The following is an 18,389-nucleotide window of genomic DNA, read 5'->3' on the forward strand; positions in this document are numbered from 1 at the left end:
GAAGCCAGTGAAGGGAATTAACCGTGCCCATGACTTAGCTTGCTGGCTATGAGGAAGATGTAGTGAAGCAGGGAGGGATCAGCTGCAAGAGCCTCTGTGGACCCCTCATCGGTCCTGAGAGGGTCTTTACCTCATGTTTGCAAATGCCTAGATGAGCTCTGCATTAAGGCAACACAGAGAGGTCTCCAGAACATACCCCTTGACCTTGCTGGTCTTCTGAAGGGAAGCCCAACACATTTCCAGTGACCACAAAAAGATCACCATTAGAATAAAACTATGCATCTGTTCCCAAAATGGAGACACACAGACTCTGCACTTCATATCATAAAAAGGACAAGACAGTAGGGCTTTGGGGTGGAGCTTCAGCAGCCGATTCATGAAAAGAATAGGAGCCCTATTTTGCCTTTTGCCACACGTGAAGACAAATGGCCTTTGCCTTTTATTTTGTGCCTGCTCTGTCACCATGGAGCCCTGTCTGCTCTAGCATGGAGTCAGGATTCTCTGGACTTTGAAGTGGAGGAGGGTTTTTCCTAGGACAGTGTAGAGACATTTGGGACATCAATTTTCACTGATCCTGAGTCCCTTCTTTTATTTGTTGGCCACAATGAGGTACATTCGCTGCACGCCCAGACTTTCTAACTTATATTTCTTCTTCATGAATTTCTATTACCAAGCTTACAGGAACCCTATATGTTCTCCTATATCCACCTCCCTGCAGACCATTGGGAACTCTGATGGACGTCTCCTTATCAGATATTCTAATCAGGAACCTCCTGTTGATGACTTAGGCTCTGAAAGGGACCATGCAACCCATGTCCAGCATCTCCTTCCTTCTTTCAACCAACAGTAGTTCTCTTTAGTGGGCAAGCTCCTGGGGTGGATGTCATGGATCTTGGACGAGGGTGCTGCCAAGGCAAGATCAAGACTCTGCAGCTTTCTTTTGTGCTCATTCTGTAAACTGGACCCAGATGTGAATTAAACTAGACATTTAAGCTAAGCCCCTCCATGTTAAAGCAAAGTTATTTCATAGACTGCAACCGTTTAATTTTGCATTATTAAAGTTTGATACTATTTTAGATGAATCAGCCCCTTATCCCTCTGCTATAGAATGGAAGGATGAAGGGTGAGTACTCTCCTGTGGCAAGATCCCGGCTTTAAAACAAAAAACCATCAACTGGGCAGGGCGTCCATGAAAAACATGGACCTGCTGTGTTTCTGTTCTCAGAAAGGTTAAACATCAGCAAGATAGAGACAGAAATTGCTCTGTGTATTAGTTCAGGATCTCTGAGAAGCAGCAGACAAAATGGGGTTAAACATGCACAGATTTTGTTAAAGGAAATGCAAGTTATGAGAGAAAACAGGGAAAGAGATGTAGTCTTGGCCACAACGTGAGCCTGAGCCCCATGAAAGAGTGAAGAAGGAAGACCAGTTGGGTGGAAGTGTTCCAGGCCACCAGTGAGCAGTCTCAGGAAGGCTTGGCATTGCTGTGCTAAAAGTCAGCTTTGGAGGACTCCTGCTTGTCCTGGGGGCACCAGCCTGCCATAGTATTCCTCTTACATTCAGTTACTGGAGCAGTGAAACATGGAAATGCATTTCAGAGCATGGCAGCGGGACCAGGACTCAGAAATTGGCAAAGTGCATCCTCACTTTGACCATGCTGCTAGCAAATATTCACCACTTAATTTGATATTACCAGATAACATACAGGAAGTCACTTTCTTAATGATGGAGAGATAACTTATCTGCCAGAGCTGCATTGCTAGCACCATAATGAGCTGACACGACCTATGCTGTTTCAGGCTAAAACCTTCTCTTCTATCTCCACTGCGGTCCTCTGGGTCTCATGGGAGGGCTCCACTGAACTGTGGCTCAGCTGTTAGAGGTAAACCCCAAGTGTTTTGTGTGTGGTACCCTCTGGCTTCCTCTCCCTGTGCAAGGCGAATAGAATACATCCCGACAAACACTTCTGGTTAGAGGCTATAATTGTTTCATACCAGAACTTTAGCACTGTCAGCTCCTTGCCCAGTTTCTAGAATCTGTCCTTAATGATCAGAAAAGAACACTCTGATTCCAGACCCCAGACTAAAAAGTAGCCTCTTGAGCCATTTAATAGCCAACTCCTATCAGAATCCCAGGGCAAATGATTCTATTCAGGGAACATAACTTAGGATATAATCTAAGTGCTATGAAAGTTGCAACACTTGAAAGCCACACTTGTCACCCACAGTGTGGACTTGATCTGTGATGTTATACCTCTGACTCTTGGTAGGGGTTACATTTGGATTTACTGTGAAAGCACTGCTCATCTCTGTAGAGCTTCCCACTGGATCTGCAGGGCATTTCAGGACCTACTCTGGAGAGGCGCTCTGTCTCTTCACTCATATGATAAGAATCAGTAATTCCTCACATTCCCTTCCCTGCTGTGCATCAAGAGACAGAGTGTCCATGTCAGTGTTTCATCTCCAGGGTCCAGACATTTGCTTTGCCCCTCCTCATCTTGATTTGCGCTCTTGTATTCGGGTATTCTAGTTTTGTCTTTTATGCACGCGTGCATGCTAAGTTACTTAAGTTGCGTCTGACTCTTTGCAACCCTATGGACTATAGTCCACCAGGCTCCTCTGTCTATGGGATTTCCCAGGCAAGAATACTGGAGTGAGTTGCCTTGCCTTTATCCAGGGCATCTTCCTGACCCAGGGATTGAACCCACATCTCCTGTGGCTCCTGCATTGCAGATGGAGTCTTTACTGCTGAGCCACCCAGGAAACCCTTTGTCTTTTATAAGCTACTCTAAATTGTGTAATAAAGAGGCAGGAAATGTTGAAATTAAAATGGTGTGTACTTATGAGCAGCACCTTTTCTGTGCTAGAGAAAATAAAGCTGAACAGTGACTGCAAACACTTTTTAAAAGTGAAAGTTGTTTTTTTTTCCCTCCATGCTCAATACTTTACTTTTGGTCATCAGATATGGAGCTGTTTTTTTCCCAATACCAAGTAATTCTTTAATTCCCAGTAGACACCAACTTGATGGACGTGAATCTGAGTGAACTCCGGGAGTTGGCGATGGACAGGGAGGCCTCGCGTGCTGCAATTCATGGGGTCGCAAAGAGTTAGACACGACTGAGCAACTGAACTGAACTGAGACACCAACTGGATGTTTTAAAAATGTAACTCAGTTCTGATATAATCTACCATGGAGAAGGGAATGGCAACCCACTCCAGTATTCTTGCCTGGAGAATTCCTGGACAGAGGAGCTTGGTGGGCTACAGTCCATGGGGTCGCAAAGAATCTGACATGACTGACAAGCATGTGTGCAAGTACGTGCGTGCACACACACACACACACGCATGTGCACACGCACACGCATGTGCACACACACACACTTGGAGATAGCATCAGATTCCACAGGTTAAGGACTCCATCCCCACAAGAGTGCCTTCATTTCAGACACCAAACACAAGTCAGATCTTCACCTGTACATCTGACCAACTGGCTGCACATTGGAGTTCTCATGATGCCCTCCTCAGGTTTGATAACTTGGCAGAATGGCTCACAGAACTCAAGGAAACATTTCCTCACATTTACTGGTGTATTATAAGAGATTCCAGCTCAGGAGCAGCCAGACAGAAGAGATGCACACACTGGGCCAGGTGTGAATGGCAGGGGAGCACGGCGCTCTGTGCCCCATCCAGGCCCCCCCCCCTTCCCAGTGCTTCTGTGCGCTCACCAACCGGGAAGCCCATCAAATCTTGCTGTTCAAGAGATTTTATAGAGTTTCATCTCCAGCCCTGTGTCATCAACTCCCTAAACAACCTCTAATCACTTGCTCTTTTCTGGTAATGATTCCAAAATTCAGCCTTTGTGCACCGGTGCCTTATCAAATCTCCAAGACAGAGTTTTGGGTGAAAGTAGAAAAGAATAAGTTCATTGCTTTGCCGGACAAAGAAGGACACACAGGCTCTTGCCCTCGAAAACTGTCCCAACCCCAGAAGATTTGGTGAGGAGTTATTATAGCAAGTTATTATAGTTCAAGGGCAGGGCTGCTGATAAGATTAGACTGTGTGATTAGGGCCTACACTCCTTTATTCTATTTTTAACACCAAAAACATTTGTATTGGGGTATAGCCCTTTAACAATGTTGGGGTAGTTTCAGTGAATAGTGAAGGGACTCAGCCATACATATACAGGTGGCTATTCTCTGGCCTTAGGTAATCTAATGAGTTCTGGCTCTGAGCTCTTCTTGAAGAGCTTCTCTGGGTCCTTTAATCTGGAATGAAGAATGCTGACATCTTCCATTTGTTGGGAATTTTAGTTCTCTGTGTTCAGTCTGTCCTACTCTTTGTGACCCCATGAACTGTAGCCTACCAGGCTCCTCTGTCCATAGAATTTTCCGGGCAAGATTACCGGAGTGCGTTGCCATGTCCTACTCCAAAGGACCTTCCTGACCCAGGGATCCAACCCTAGCCTCTTGCATCTCATGCATTGGCAGGTGGGTTCTTTACCACTGCATACCTAGAAAGCCTTAAAGATATGTCTGTGTGTATCCCTTGAGGTAGAATCAGGACCCTGCCCCAAGCATGCACTATTGTTTCTTGACTCCTCCCTTGTCTCAGCATCCCTTCCCTTCCCTGATTAGCAATAGTTTGAATCTGCCCCTGGGACTCAAGGAGACCTCATGGAGGCTGGAGTCTATTCCCTACAAACAAGGAATGGGGGACATGGAAAGGCTTCAGTGCTCAGAAGCCCCACAGGGTCCTGCTAAGTTTCAATTACAGATCACCATAACAGATGTAATAGTAATGGAAATATTTGGTGAGCATTACCAAAATGTGACCCAGAGACATGAAGTGAGCAAATACTGCTGGGAAAATGATGCTGATAGACTTTCCAGACCCAGAGTTGCCACAAATGGTCAATTTGTTAAAAAAAAAATACAATATCTTTCAAGTATAATAAAATTATGTACCATAAAATGAGCTATGTCTGTCCCTAGGGTAAGGTCCAGAATACTCCTGAGTATAGGAGCGTACATCATCCTGGAGTTTGGGATGCACTGCGCTGCCAGCATGTGGATGCATTCACCAGTGTGAAAGCTCTCTAGATTTATGAAGAGTTCATTATGTGAGCATGGTTGATTAAATCATCGGCCACTTGTAATTGAACTCAACCTTCAGCCTCTCTCCCCTCCCCAAGGTGGGGTGGGATAGGCTGCAAGTTCCAAGCCTCTCAACATATGGTTAGCTTTTATGGAGACCAACCCCATCTTGAGCAAACCTCAAATTAAAGCAATGGTAATATATAATTTTCTTTTATTATGCAGAAAACCCAAGGTTTTAAAGACTGATAAAAACTCAGTATTAACTGGAAGGGATGATGGTGAAATTACTGCTTAGAGGCTGTTGTGGGAATTCTAAAAACAGGTGCAACATTTTTGGAGGGGAGAATCTAGCAACCTAACTGTTTCTCCCTGTAGGTAAAGTGCTTCCTCTGGCTGCTTTCAAGATTTTTCTCTTTGTCTTGGTGTAGATTTCTTTGGGTTCTCACATTTGGGATTCCTTCAGCTTCTTGAATCTGTAGATTTGTGTCCCTTGCCAAATTTGTGAACCATTATTTCAAATTTCAGCTATTATTTATTTGAATACTTTCTCTTCTCCTTCTTGAACTCCAGTGACATAAGTATTAGAGCTCTTGTTAAGGTCCTACAGGTTGCTGATGCTCTTTTTTTAAGTCTATTTTCTGTTTTTCAAATTGGATTTCTATTGTTCTACCTTCAATTTACTGATTCTTTCACTTCTCTCCTTCATTCTGCTGTTGAGCCTGATCACTAAGATTTTTATTTTGGTTATTGTATTTTTCATTTATAAAATTTCAATTTGGTTCTTCTTTATGTCTTCTATTTCTTTCCTGAGACTTTCTATCTTTTCTATTTTTTGATGATGTGTTCTATACTGCAAGTGTATTCAAGAGTTTCAAGCATGTTCGTAATACCCAGGGATTGAACCGGGTCTCCTGCATTACTGGCAGATTCTTTACCATCTGAGCCATCAGGGAAGCCCTCATAATTGCCCACTGAAGCCTTATTATCATGATGGCTTGAAAATCTTCATCAGATAATGCTAACATCTCCGTCATCTCAATGTTGACATCTCTTTATTGTCGCTTTCTATTTGAGATCTTCCAGGTTATCCAGTGGAGAAGGCAATGGCACCCCACTCCAGTACTCTTGCCTGGAAAATCCATGGACGGAGGAGCCCAGTGGGCTGCAGTCCATGGGGTCGCTAAGAGTTGGACATGACTGAGTGACTTCACTTTCACTTTTCTCTTTCATGCATTGGAGAAGGAAATGGCAACCCACTCCAGTGTTCTTGCCTGGAGAATCCCAGGGACAGAGGAGCCTGGTGGGCTGCCATCTATGGGGTCGCACAGAGTCAGACACGACTGAAGCAACTTAGCAGCAGCAGCAGCAGCAGCAGCAGCAGCAGCAACAGGTTATTCAGATGACAAGTAGTATTCAGTTGAAAGCAGTCATTTTCATATTATGTTCTGAGGCTTCTGATCTTATTTAAGCCTTTAGTTTTGGTTGGCTTCCCCAGACACCTGTCTTGGAGGAGAAGGGATGCCACCCATTACTGCCTGGAGGTAGATGTCCAGGTTCCCATCAACCTCCATTGACACCCGAGAAAGGGTGTCCTCATTCCTGCTGCACAGGGATGGGAGTCCAGGCTCCCCTCATGATTATTGATACTGTGAAGGGAAGAAGAGACAAGCTCATTACTGGCCAGGAGGGATGCAAATCCTAGCTTCCTACTTAGCCTCCCCTCCACACCACCCCAGTGGTGATGCTGAGGCCTCTCATTACAGGTCCATGAGGGTGGGAGTCCAGGTTCTCCACTCAACCTTTGTTGGTGTGGCTGGCAGTTGAGTTGCAATTTTTTTCTGGTATTTGGTTGGAGAAGAGAGGTTATCATCTAAGTCTTTTCTGTCTTGCTAGGATGCCTCTATCCTGGCCCTTTGGATAGAGAGAGCAGGCTTTGGTTTGGGTGTTACTTAAATCTGTACATGTTGGTATTTCCTTCTGCCAGCTTCTTAAGTTCCAAGTCTCAGGTCTATGAAGCAAAAAGAAAATGCAGGAACTCACCATTCCCCAGGTCTGCAGCAGCTCTGCCAGTTTTCTTTATCTTCCAGAGTTGTCTTAGGTTTATTTTATAACATTGACGACTTCTAGCTATGTTTAACAGGAAGAATAAGAAAAATATGTCTATCCATCTCAGTATGAATTTTAATATTGTTCATTTATTTACTCAATAACTTTTTTGGGAGTGTCAGTGTTACAACCCAGACATATGACTGTCTGCTGTGGCTCTCAGCACCCTCCCATTAGGTCTGAGTGGGGCTCTGGGAATCAGTTTCTAAGAAGCTTACCTGGTATTTGGAGGTGTACAGACGTGTCCATCAACTATGGCCTTAGATGAACTCCAGGTTGCCTCCCAGGGCTCACTTTCATTCTGTCATTATTTATCCCAGCCCAGGGACTCACTTCCTAGCTGAAGTTTATCAGATAAATGATAAGACACAAAGGCTTCCATTATGAACTGTCTGTGAATATATTTGCATTTAAACAGGAACAAGCAATAAAACAGCCCTTGGTGGTTGTAGGCTGGGAGGGAGATGGAGGCCCACTTTGGGCCCAGGGGTTCCTTCAAGCTCACAGCTGCAGGGAAGTCCTCCACTTGTTTGTAAGGCAGGCCCTGCTTGCCGAGATACAGGATGCCATCTTCTAAGTTAAGGAGGACACATACACACAGCACACACCTACACTTACTGCTTAGATGAGACACATTTTCTCTTCCTTTGAAAACTAGAAAGCAGTTGAATTCAGTCTTTCCTGATTTCAGAATGTGAAACTTGGGTTTTTTCCCTCCGCAAAAGCAAGGTGATAGTCTGGCATCAGTAAACAAACATGGACCAACTAATGTCCATTAAAATGCCCACTTGGGATTAGTAGATACAGGTGTGTTAGTTGCTCAGTTGTGTCCAACTCTGTGTGACCCCATGGACTGTAGCCCATCAGGCTCCTCTGTCTGTGGAATTCCCCAGGCAAGAACACTGGAATGGGTTGCCATTCCCTCCTTCAGGGGATCTTCCCAACCCAGGGACTGAACCAAGGTCTCCTGCATTGCAGGCAGATTCTTTACTGTCTGAGACACCAGAGAAGCCCAGTAGATACAGACTACTATATATAAAATAAACAACAAAGTCCTGCTGTATCACACAGGGAGTTATACTCAGTCTCCTGTAGTAAACCATAATGGAAAAGAATATGCGTGCGCGTATGTATAGACACATATGCACGTGCATATGTATAAAACGGAATCACTTTGCTGTACACCAAAAACTAACACAACATTGTAAATTAACTTTACTTCAGTTTTTTTTAATGCCCATTACAGAAATACTGTATTTTGAAGATATCAGAAAATTCCTTAGTTCATTTCACAAGCATCCTTTGCATCCTTGTGCCAGTCCTGAAAGAAGCTGTGATGAGTCTCTGTAAAAGGCTCCACAGCCCCACCCTAGAGATGTAGCCAGGACCTAAATAAGGCTAAACGCCAAAGGGAGAGCCCTGAGGTTTAGGAGGGGAGCAGGAAGGAGGCCAGTCCAGCAGGGAGAGCTTTCACTGCTGTCCAGAGTCCAGCTAATAGCTGGAAGGAAAGGAAATGATGCAGGTTAGATGAGAAACTGATTGCCTCTAGTGAAAATGAGCTATGCAAAGCGGCATAAAGTAAGACAGCAGGTCCAGGGAGAGGGCAAGAGAAGAGGTCATGCAAAGCCTTAGGAGTGGCCTCCCCTGAGGACCATGGTGTGTCTCATGGTCCTCAGTCTCCCCACACCACATCATGAATGTGTTCTCTTGGCTGTGTTGCACTGTGTGATATTTCCTACTGACCACATCCAAACAAAGAAGATTCTGTATGTGAAGGGGGCTTCCCAGGTGGCGCTAGCGGTAAAGAAGCCGCCTGCTGATGCAGGAGACATGAGACGTGGGTTTGATCCCTGGAGAAGGAAGTGGAAACCCACTCCAGTATACTTGCCTAGAGAATCCCATGAACAGAGGAGCCTGACAGGCTATAGTCCATAGGGTTGCAAAGAGTCGGACATGACTGAAGTGACTTAGCATGCAAGCGTATATGTAAAGGTGTTCGTTGCAATCTTGTTTATGTTCCCCCAAGTCTGGAAAGCTCTAATTATCCAATGTTCTGGTTATAGAAATAATGGTTCTGTACTAAATCATTTCATTTTAAATAAAACACAAATACCCTGGGACAAGCAGCTTTATGATTGATTGGGGGAAAGCAGAAAAGGAAAGCTGTAGAAATCCTGTGATTTGCAAAAATATGGATATGATTGGATACTAAAGGGAATTCAGAAACAAAAAACATTTGTTGGAGAGGTGGAGTGGATGTTTTTCTTTTGTAGGTTCTGTTAGTACATAACAGTAAATCGAAACCAATTCAAAAGTGCAGATATTTCTGGAAGAATTGCAGTCATGTCCGACTCAGTTTTATTTGGCAAGCAAAGGAAAATACATCCTCGAGGTGTGAGGGTGGGCCTACCGAAAAGAGGAAAAGAGAAGCCGGAGGCTCAATTTTGGCTCTTCTTTTTATATGTTTTCTCTCCTCCCCTTGAGCCTGTCCTCTGTAAATTGGGCTAGCCAGGAGGGCTGTTTGCTTCACCTGAGGTTCTCACTCTGGTCCGCGGACCTGCCTTTGTTCTATTTTCGTGTACTTTTTCCTTTCTTTGTCTTTTAGCCACCGCTATTTTAGACACCTTTTCCTTATTCTAACTACCCTCCAAAGACTTGAGCACAAGGTGACTTGTGCTTGGGGTGTTTGTGGAAGTTCATGGCTTCCTTTAAATAAGAACATGGAAACAAACGAACTAATAAAAAGCTTGTTTACTTATACACAGATAATCCCAAGGGAGAGCCACTTTGAGAATGATTTTTCTAATACAACTGTGTCTGCTGTGTGTAGAAAATCACACCCTCCAGCTTCAAGTATCTGAAGAAATAACTTACCTGTTATTTCACACAGTCATGTTTTCTGGAGTGCCAGCACTAATTTAAGGAGGCTGTGTGCTTTGTATCCACACCAGATTGTCATCTAAACAACTGCCTCTGCTTGATAAATGGAAGCAGAGATTCTTAGGAGATAAGAATTTGACCGTCTTATTTGACCGTCTTATTTAGAGGCTTCAGATACCAGATGCTCCTGACACGTCTCTCTCGGTGCTGCTCTGAGGTCTCAGGAAGTCATCTATTCCTCTGTTATAGTTTCAGTGATAAAAGGAGATAGCTGCCTGTATTTTATACCCTGCTCTGAGTTGTGCCAGCGTTTGATAGCTTGGCAAAATGCAGTTCTTTCAGCCCCAGTGCAAATTCTCCCTGGCTCACTCGGCAGTTTTAGCATCAAGAGACTTCTTCATACAGAATGTTTCCCATTCGCTTATCAGTAACACACACGCCAGCCATTTTCCTCAGAACAATACAGCTTATCTCACTACCATAAGATGTATGGGGTAATTTATGCTTCTAGAATCTAGAAACTAACATGTAGTTTAAAAAAAAAAAAAGTGGAAGAAGCTAGTCTGAAAAGGCTGCATACTATATAATTTGAGTTATATGACATTCTGGAAAAGGCAAAACTGTGGAGATAGTAAAAGGATCAGAGGTTGCCAAGATTTCTGGGGCATTGAAACTGTTATTCTGCATGATGCTGTAGTGGTGGATACATGTCATTATACATTTGTCAAAACCCATAAAATATACAGCACAGTGAGCTCTGATGTAAACTATGGACTTTAATTCATAATAGTATATTAATTTTGGCTCATCAGTTGTAACAAGGGGCTTCCAAGGTGGCTCGGTGGTGAAGAATCCGCCTGCCAATGCAGGACACACAGGAGACACGGGTTCGATCCCTGGTTTGGGAAGATCCCCTGGAAGTGGGCATTGCAACCCAATCCAGTGTTCTTGCCTAGAAAACCCCACGGACAGAGAAGCCTGGTGGACCGTAGTCCATGGGGTCACGTGGAATCGGACACAGCTGAGCAAGTGAGCACGCATGCACTCATGAATTATAAAAAATGAACCACACTAAGATGTTAACAATAGAGGTGCAAGGCAAGGGACGATATGGAAATTCCTTTTTTATTTCACTCAATTTTTGGAGCCTTAAAACTGCTCAAAAAAATCTTTTAATTAAAAAAACAAAAATAGTTTGGCCTCATGGCATCTCCATGGAGCTAGGGAAAGCCGAAGATGATGGTGTCATTCTACTTAAGTATTCTGTGGTACCCAACATGTACCCTTCAAGCAATTTCATTTGAAAGTAGTTATCAGTACATTAAATCTCCTATCTCTCTGGTGGTTGTTGCTATTACTAGTCTCTTTCTTTAAAAACAACCCAAAAAGAAAAAGAAGCGTACACAATGAGCTCACCCTCTTTTCGAGAAGTTCCTGTTTTCCTCCATCAGAGGTTCTGTTACACACCTTCCAATATCCAGATAGTTGGCGACTTTGCGCCACTGCAGAGGTTGCTTACTCCACATTCTAGGTGTTTGGGCCAAAAAAGAAAGGTAGCGCTTGCTGCCCTTTGTAGGTCTGTTCTGACCAGCAAAATGAATGGCTTGGTTCCTTCAGCACAAGAGGGGTGCTCTTCCCTTTCTTGTGGTGTGGGAAGGGGGATGGCTGTATAATCCCTGTCGTAAATATCTACACATTGTAGAAAGTATCCCTTGGAATAGCGTAAGTCATGATAAGTAGTTGTCCTGACTAGCCAAAGGAAAACCTACACTTAACAAATTCACAAATCAATCAAAGAAAGATGTGTACTATGTACTGCATTTTACAGCATATAAAATACATTTCTCTCTAGAGGGGAAAAAATGTATCCAGCAGTTACCCTGCATTCAATGTGCCTTTATCACACATATGTGCCCAGTGACAGGCAAAAAAAACAGTGAGCTGGCATAAAGGCAGAGGAAATCCGTATTATCTCATGATGTCAGCAGTATCAGTACTCTCATGAACAGGATGAAATTTCTTGCCTGGAAGACCACAGTAAAATTATATTCAACACCCAGAAAGATAGTAAAAGTTTTCTTTTCTAAAGAATGTCTTAAGAAATGGGATGTGTCTTATTTATATACCACCTGACACACGTCAGCAGAGTTAAGCAAGGTTTTCTATGGGCCTTCAATCTGATTTTCCTCTGTCTTGGGCTTGATTATCCATCTAGAACTCTCATGAGGGTGCAAGAAATATGTCCCTAGCTCATTTGAGGCCACCAAGCTCAGGAATCAGTTTCTACTTGCTACCAAAAACGTGTGGGATGAAGTCCTAATAGTTCACCTCCATGGTTCAAGAAAAATGAATGCAACCCAGTCATCCTGGATTTTCTCTGAAAGTTCCTATGCTCTATAATTATTTAAAACATCATAAATGAACTAAACTAAGAGGAAGTAGGGAGTAGAAAGTAAAATTCAAAGACATATTTGGTCATACATTTTAATTTAGTTCTGGAAGAGAGAAGAAACTTTTCTGACTCTCTGAATGACCTTTCTCTTTCCGTTCACTAATAAACTCTTGGGTAGAATAAGAATCAGTCAAGGTGGCAAGAAAGTCAACAGAGGGCTGCAGGACTGATACCAGCAGCTGGGGTTCTCTGCTTCCAGATGTGCTGACAGATATCTGATGACTTTCTCTAAGGATGCACAGGGCTTCCCTGGGGGCTCAGTGCTAAAGAACCCACCTGCCAATGCTGGAGACGTGGGTTCCATCCCTGGGCCGGGAAGATCCCCTGGAGAAGGAAATGGCAACCCACTCTAGCATTCTTGTCTGGGAAATCCCGCAGACAGAGGAGCCTGGCTGGCTACAGTCCATGGGTCACAAAGAGTCAGACACAACTGAGCGACTAAACAGGGCATACACAATAGTCTACGTGGAGATCACTGATAATTCTTGTAGGAGACACTTGTGTCTAAAGTTGGACTCGGAAGACACTTTCTCAGCCCTGTTCATGTCTCTGTCCTTCGCAGGGCAACAGGCTTTGGCTTCTTGAATGCACTGTGCAAAGCGGCGGCCGTCCTGGGAAACTTGATATTTGGCTCCCTGGTCAGCATCACCAAAGCTATCCCCATCCTGCTGGCCTCCACCGTGCTGGTGTGTGGAGGACTCGTGGGGCTGCGCCTGCCTGACACACGAACCCAGGTCCTGATGTAATGGGAAAAAAGCCATCCATCCTATACTTCCTTCCCCTGCCCTGGGTCAACTCCCCCTACTGACTCAAGGCTCCAGAAAGGTGGTCAAATACCAGAACACTAACCTGCTGTGACAACAAAGTAGATACCTACCGTCTCATCCCTTCAGTGTGATTGTGCAGGGTTTGGGGTTTGGTTTTTTTCTTTTTTTTTTTTTTCATGCGTTGTTGTCTTTCCTAACTGTGATGCTACTGCCTTCCAGAAATCAGAATTTTTTAAGTGTCTTGTGAGTCGAGCCTTCCCGAGATCCTCCTCATTGAAGGTTCAGAAGCTAAGAAGAGGACTGGACTGCTGTAAGAAACAATCCTGCTCCTAATTCAGCATTCACGGGAAAGATAAATCGGCGTATTAGTGCATCTGTGCTGAGGGGAGAGATTTTTTTTTTTGCAGTGATATTTCCTGTTTACTTAGAAAAGGACACCCAGCAATTCTTGCTGTTACAGCAGGGCCTTTCAAAAGAAAAGAAAAAAAAAAAAGCCCTGCGGCACCAAACTGAACTGGGTGGGGCTCTTTCAGGCTTGACAATTAAGATGACTCTGCTGACAAGAAAAATAGAGGCTCTGCAGTTGGCAACAAAGATCTGAGAGCGGCATGAGCAAGATTTCTGCCAGGAAGCCTGACGAAGTTCTGCAAAATACGAGGAAAGGGGCCTTTAGTCATGTCTGTGACTGTGGCACGTGGTTCAGAATGTCAGATGGTCATAACTCAGATCTGCAGCCTGCCTTCACCTCCGCCCTGCTCCCACCCCCGGCTGCCATCCATCTTGCCAGATAACACAATCAATGGGAAAAAGCCACTTTCTAACTGGGTCTGCCCACCTGATTCCGCCATTCTGGCAAACTCTCTCGAGGCTGTCAGCCGTCTAAGTCGTTGTAAGTTGAAAGTGAGTTAGAAATTCAGACCTAAAGCCATTTGTAAATGCCAAATGATACCTCGAGGGGACCAGTGTCTTGGGGCCAGTGTCCCTGGGGAAGTGACATTGGATTTTCTAACAGTGCCCCTGGCTGGAGCCAGTCAGTGTGTTCCTAGCCGCTGCCTCCGTGTGAAATGCTGCCTCTGCGTGAAATTGCAGCCTGCTGACCTCCGTGGAGCCCTTGGGCAGACAAGGGTTGCATCTCCTGGGGGCTTTTGGCTGCTCACTTAGCCTCTGGAATCCTCCTGGCCTGCAAGAGAGAGGTTAGCAGGACATTCCCACAGGCTGTCAGCTATGTGACCTTCTCACCCCTTGGGGCCGCCCCTCCTCTATGCTGGTCCTTTTTACTCATCTTCTTTGAAATCTGAGACCTCCAAGTCGACTTGCAGTGATGACCAGCAGCCAGAAATAAATCCCATATTAAAATAATATTCCTTTTTTAAATTCCGTGTGTCTTGTTAGAGGGTTATCCTTGTTACTTATTATAGGCATTTCCAATAGGTCATGGCCCTGGGCCTCCAGGCAGGGAGAGCCTTTGTTTCCAAGAGTCCTGACACTCAAAGATGTCTTCACCCCAGAGGGCACTCCGCCTCTCTCTCCCCTTCCTCCTGATCCTCCTAGAGCTCCAGACTGCAGAGTTCAGACTGTGAAAAGCTGCTTTCATTAACATAAGCCATTAATTGACTCTCCCTTGAAGTAATTCAGGCCCATATGGGGCGCAGCCGGTGTGGGGGTTCTGACAGTAAGAGGGCAGCTCCCTGGGGATGCAGGCTCCCGGCCAGAACACCAGGAAAACTCGAACCCCAAGCTACAATGGTGGCTGGAAGAAGGCAAACCAATAAAGACTAGACGGGACCTAGTAGAACAATATCAACAAATCTATTAGAACAATGTCAACGGAGAGAAGCAGAACCCTCACCTCTGCCTTCTGGAATCCTGTTGGAAAACAAAGACAAGTCAGACAGCCCATGAACATATCCTGGATGTTCTTCATTATGTACTCTTTTCCCCACCTACCCCTTGGCTTATCTTTTTCAAAGAGACCTATCTGGGGACCTGAGCAGATTTTTTAGTTGTGTGTCACATATGCAGTGCTAACTGCTCGAGTGACAGGTGTATCTCCACCAACCCATTCAAAAAGAGAAATGGAAACTTGCATGGATGCTACTATCTCTAGATCTTCTGCCAGTCAACTTTGCTTACTGTGCTGTCTTCACTTTTAGAAACGTCTCGGATGTCTGCGATCGTTTTAAATGCATCACATATGCAGAGCACAGTTTACACATAATTTTAGCTGAATGCTTGATGGATCAGAATAGGATTAACTAGCAGAACCACACTGGATGAGACCTGCCTGCATGCATCCCCTTTGGAATGACCTTTCTTGACCTTCTTGTCACTTGAATCCAAACCTCCCAGGTGGCCCAAGAGGGATCTCTTCTAATCTCCTGGACGGTCTACGGTCACAAACCTTCTTGGCCACCACCTTCCCTGTAGTTTTCCCTGCCTCCTTCACATTGTTCCCCGCCCACACTGGCATTTTCTATGAGAGAGCTCAGGTTCTTCTCCAGCTATGTGGTGTGGCCTGTCTGGCTTGTTGTGGAGTGAGCAGGATTAAGATAGAGCCATGCGATTAGACAGAAACTCTCAATTCTACCCAGTGCAGCAGGCTGTTGGCACTGGGACGTGCAGCCAGTGTCTCATTTCATCTGCATTAGAAAGAAAATGAGAGTACATGCGTAAATGGAGGCCCGGGAAACTGTCCCACTGGCTCCTAGATTTCTAACTCCTTTTCTATCTAAAATTTCCTCACGTGCTTTGAATCAATCCAGAACGTTCCCGAATCCTGTTATTATCCCTGGTCTTCTCAGTAGGAAACAAACCCAGCTGTTCCACTCTGTAAGTCCTGAACCATATTATACCCCCAGTAATAGGTTTTACCCTCCTCTCATTTAATCTCACTGCCTTGGAAACCAAACCCAGCAGCCAGGGATTATTTTACACCCTAAGGACTAACCCTGGGAGATAAGACAGATGGGTCCTAGCCCAAACTGTCCCACTAACCAACAGGGAGACCCAGATCTCACTGAGGAGGGTGTAAATCATTGAGTATCTCTGATCCTCAGTCGCCCCATCTGTGGAGCAAAGGATTGGCACTAATTTGCTGCTGGGACTAGTCCAAGACTCTAGAAGACCCTCACAAAAATAGGTTCATCTTACTGTCTACCTTCTTCTGATGCTAAACTCATCTTTACAAGCCCAAACAGGTTGAATTTAGAAAGTGAAAACCTAGGCGAGCTTGCAAGAGCTCAGGAAGTTGGTTGGGAAGGCCCTGTGGGACAGGTGAGAGGCCGGCTCCCGTGCTGTTTGTGCCGCAGCTTCTTAGAATCCCAAGCATCGTCTCCATTCACTCTTGGTTCGGTGGTTCCCAGCGCCTGCCCAGGAGAGGGCCCCGCCCTGCGGGACACAGACGTTAGAAGCCTCGCTCACCGGTCCTATGAGAAAGGATGCCCCCCAGAGCCCTCCTGGCTCTACTCCATTGCGTTGATGAAACATGGTCTTACGTGATTTTACCTGAGTGTCAGATGCACCTTCATTCACAAATCTCACTGAATCTAAGTTCAGGTCTGCACTAAATTATGTCACTGCTCTTCTGGATGTCCTGGGATATCAAGCGAGAGGTGGGAAATGCAGTGACAGAGAGGAGAGCCAAGACACTGAGAAGGTTCTAATGGAGAGATGAGGGCAGGATCAAGATTCCCCGAGGCCTGGGGTCATTTCTAAAGCATTCCATGGAAATAGCTTCTGATTCCCTCTACCAATCAAAACAGAATATGATATTCTCCAATTTTTTTCTGTCTCATATCCAGATAGCCTTTACCTATTTATCTTCAGTAAAACCCCTCACTTGTTCATGCATTCAAGGTTCTCAAGCCAGAAATGCCTGGCTTTGGCCTCCACCTGGTGTCATGGAAAGGCCATCAGTTGATTGTTAAGGGCATGTTGCCTGGATATTTGCATTTCCAGTAACTTCCATGTCACTCTGTACTCAGTCCAGGTACCAAACCTACGGAAATACCAGTCAACTTGCCGCAACAAAAAGAAGGGCACAGCAGGGCACTCTGAAATGGACTGTATGTTTCTTGCAGTTTTTGCTTCTGCAGGCAAGTGTGTTTTGAGTAAAGCTTCTCTCACAACCTGTAATGTAGACAAAAAGTTGTCAGTAGCTTCTTGATTTGTTGTGTGTCCCTTCCTCGTTTCAGGAGTGGAGTGACAGTTCTCCATGTGATGTTCTTTTGCTTTAAACAGTGACTGCTCTTCCTATCCACGGTGTCTTACCAACCAGACACAGCCGTTTCCAGGACTGACTTTCCTCTCTCTCCATCAAGACCTCCTCAGTCTGGTTTAGGAATCCCAGGATTTGAGTGGCAAGGATACAGTTCATGGGCCTAGTTTCAGGTTATTAGCACTGGATGGAGGAAGGGCCTGGGCAGAACATTCACAATCACTTGTCATCTCATGAATAAATATTTATTAACTTGCATGTGCTATTGAATAGGTTGAGGCACTATATTGTATGCAGGTAGTTAACCCTTTGCAAGACTTAAATAATGACAGGGAAATAGGGAGAATGAAAGAGAAAACATCTGTAATGGTGGGGGGGTGGTCTCATATTGATTTCCATTACCTGTTGATACCCCATCCCCATAAACACAAAATGTAATTTTTCCAAATTTATAAGAAGTAACAGCCTACTGTGGGCAGTGCAGAAATTACTCAGAAATTGGCACTATCTTTGACAATTGCTTGGCCTTAGTTGGAGGGACTACTGACTGGTACCTACTTGGAACTGAGGAAAGTGGAGCCATACATGTGCTATTTCTTTAAATATCCTGGCAAGAAGCTGTGCTGAGGTGTTAAAGGAAAAGAATCAGCAGCAAAGATGGCCCCATCTGTATAGAGGTGCTGGTCTGTAAAGTTCTGGTTTCTTCTGGGGCCTTCTTTTTCATGGCCTAACCTCCTTGCAGTGCTGGGGAGTCTGTAGAGAGCAGCAGAGTCAGCAAATCCCCCAGCTGTTGCCAGTCCCCGCCTCGGCTTCCCAGGGTGTTTCCCTTCTGATGTTGAAGACTTGTGATGAAGTCAGCTGTCTGCAGATCCC

The 18,389-nt window shown here is 44.9% G+C and overlaps 1 protein-coding gene across 3 annotated transcripts in view; it reads left to right on the forward strand.

Annotated features, from left to right (window-relative positions):
* Positions 1–14,678, forward strand: part of SV2C (synaptic vesicle glycoprotein 2C) — a 163,764-nt gene extending 149,086 nt beyond the window's left edge. Inside the window, exons 12-13 of one of the 3 annotated variants that reach the window (XM_069595340.1) lie at positions 13,096–13,267; positions 13,520–13,793. In XM_069595340.1, the coding sequence (XP_069451441.1) occupies positions 13,096–13,267; positions 13,520–13,633 (286 nt within the window). In that variant the 3' untranslated portion in view covers positions 13,634–13,793. Of the gene's footprint in view, positions 1–13,095; positions 13,418–13,519 lie in introns of those variants that run through there. The other 2 variants (XM_069595342.1, XM_069595341.1) reach the window with 2 other exon arrangements.
* Positions 14,679–18,389: the final 3,711 nt, after the last annotated feature.

This window comes from Ovis canadensis, chromosome 7, assembly GCF_042477335.2.
Source record: "Ovis canadensis isolate MfBH-ARS-UI-01 breed Bighorn chromosome 7, ARS-UI_OviCan_v2, whole genome shotgun sequence".
Lineage (NCBI taxonomy): Eukaryota > Metazoa > Chordata > Mammalia > Artiodactyla > Bovidae > Ovis > Ovis canadensis.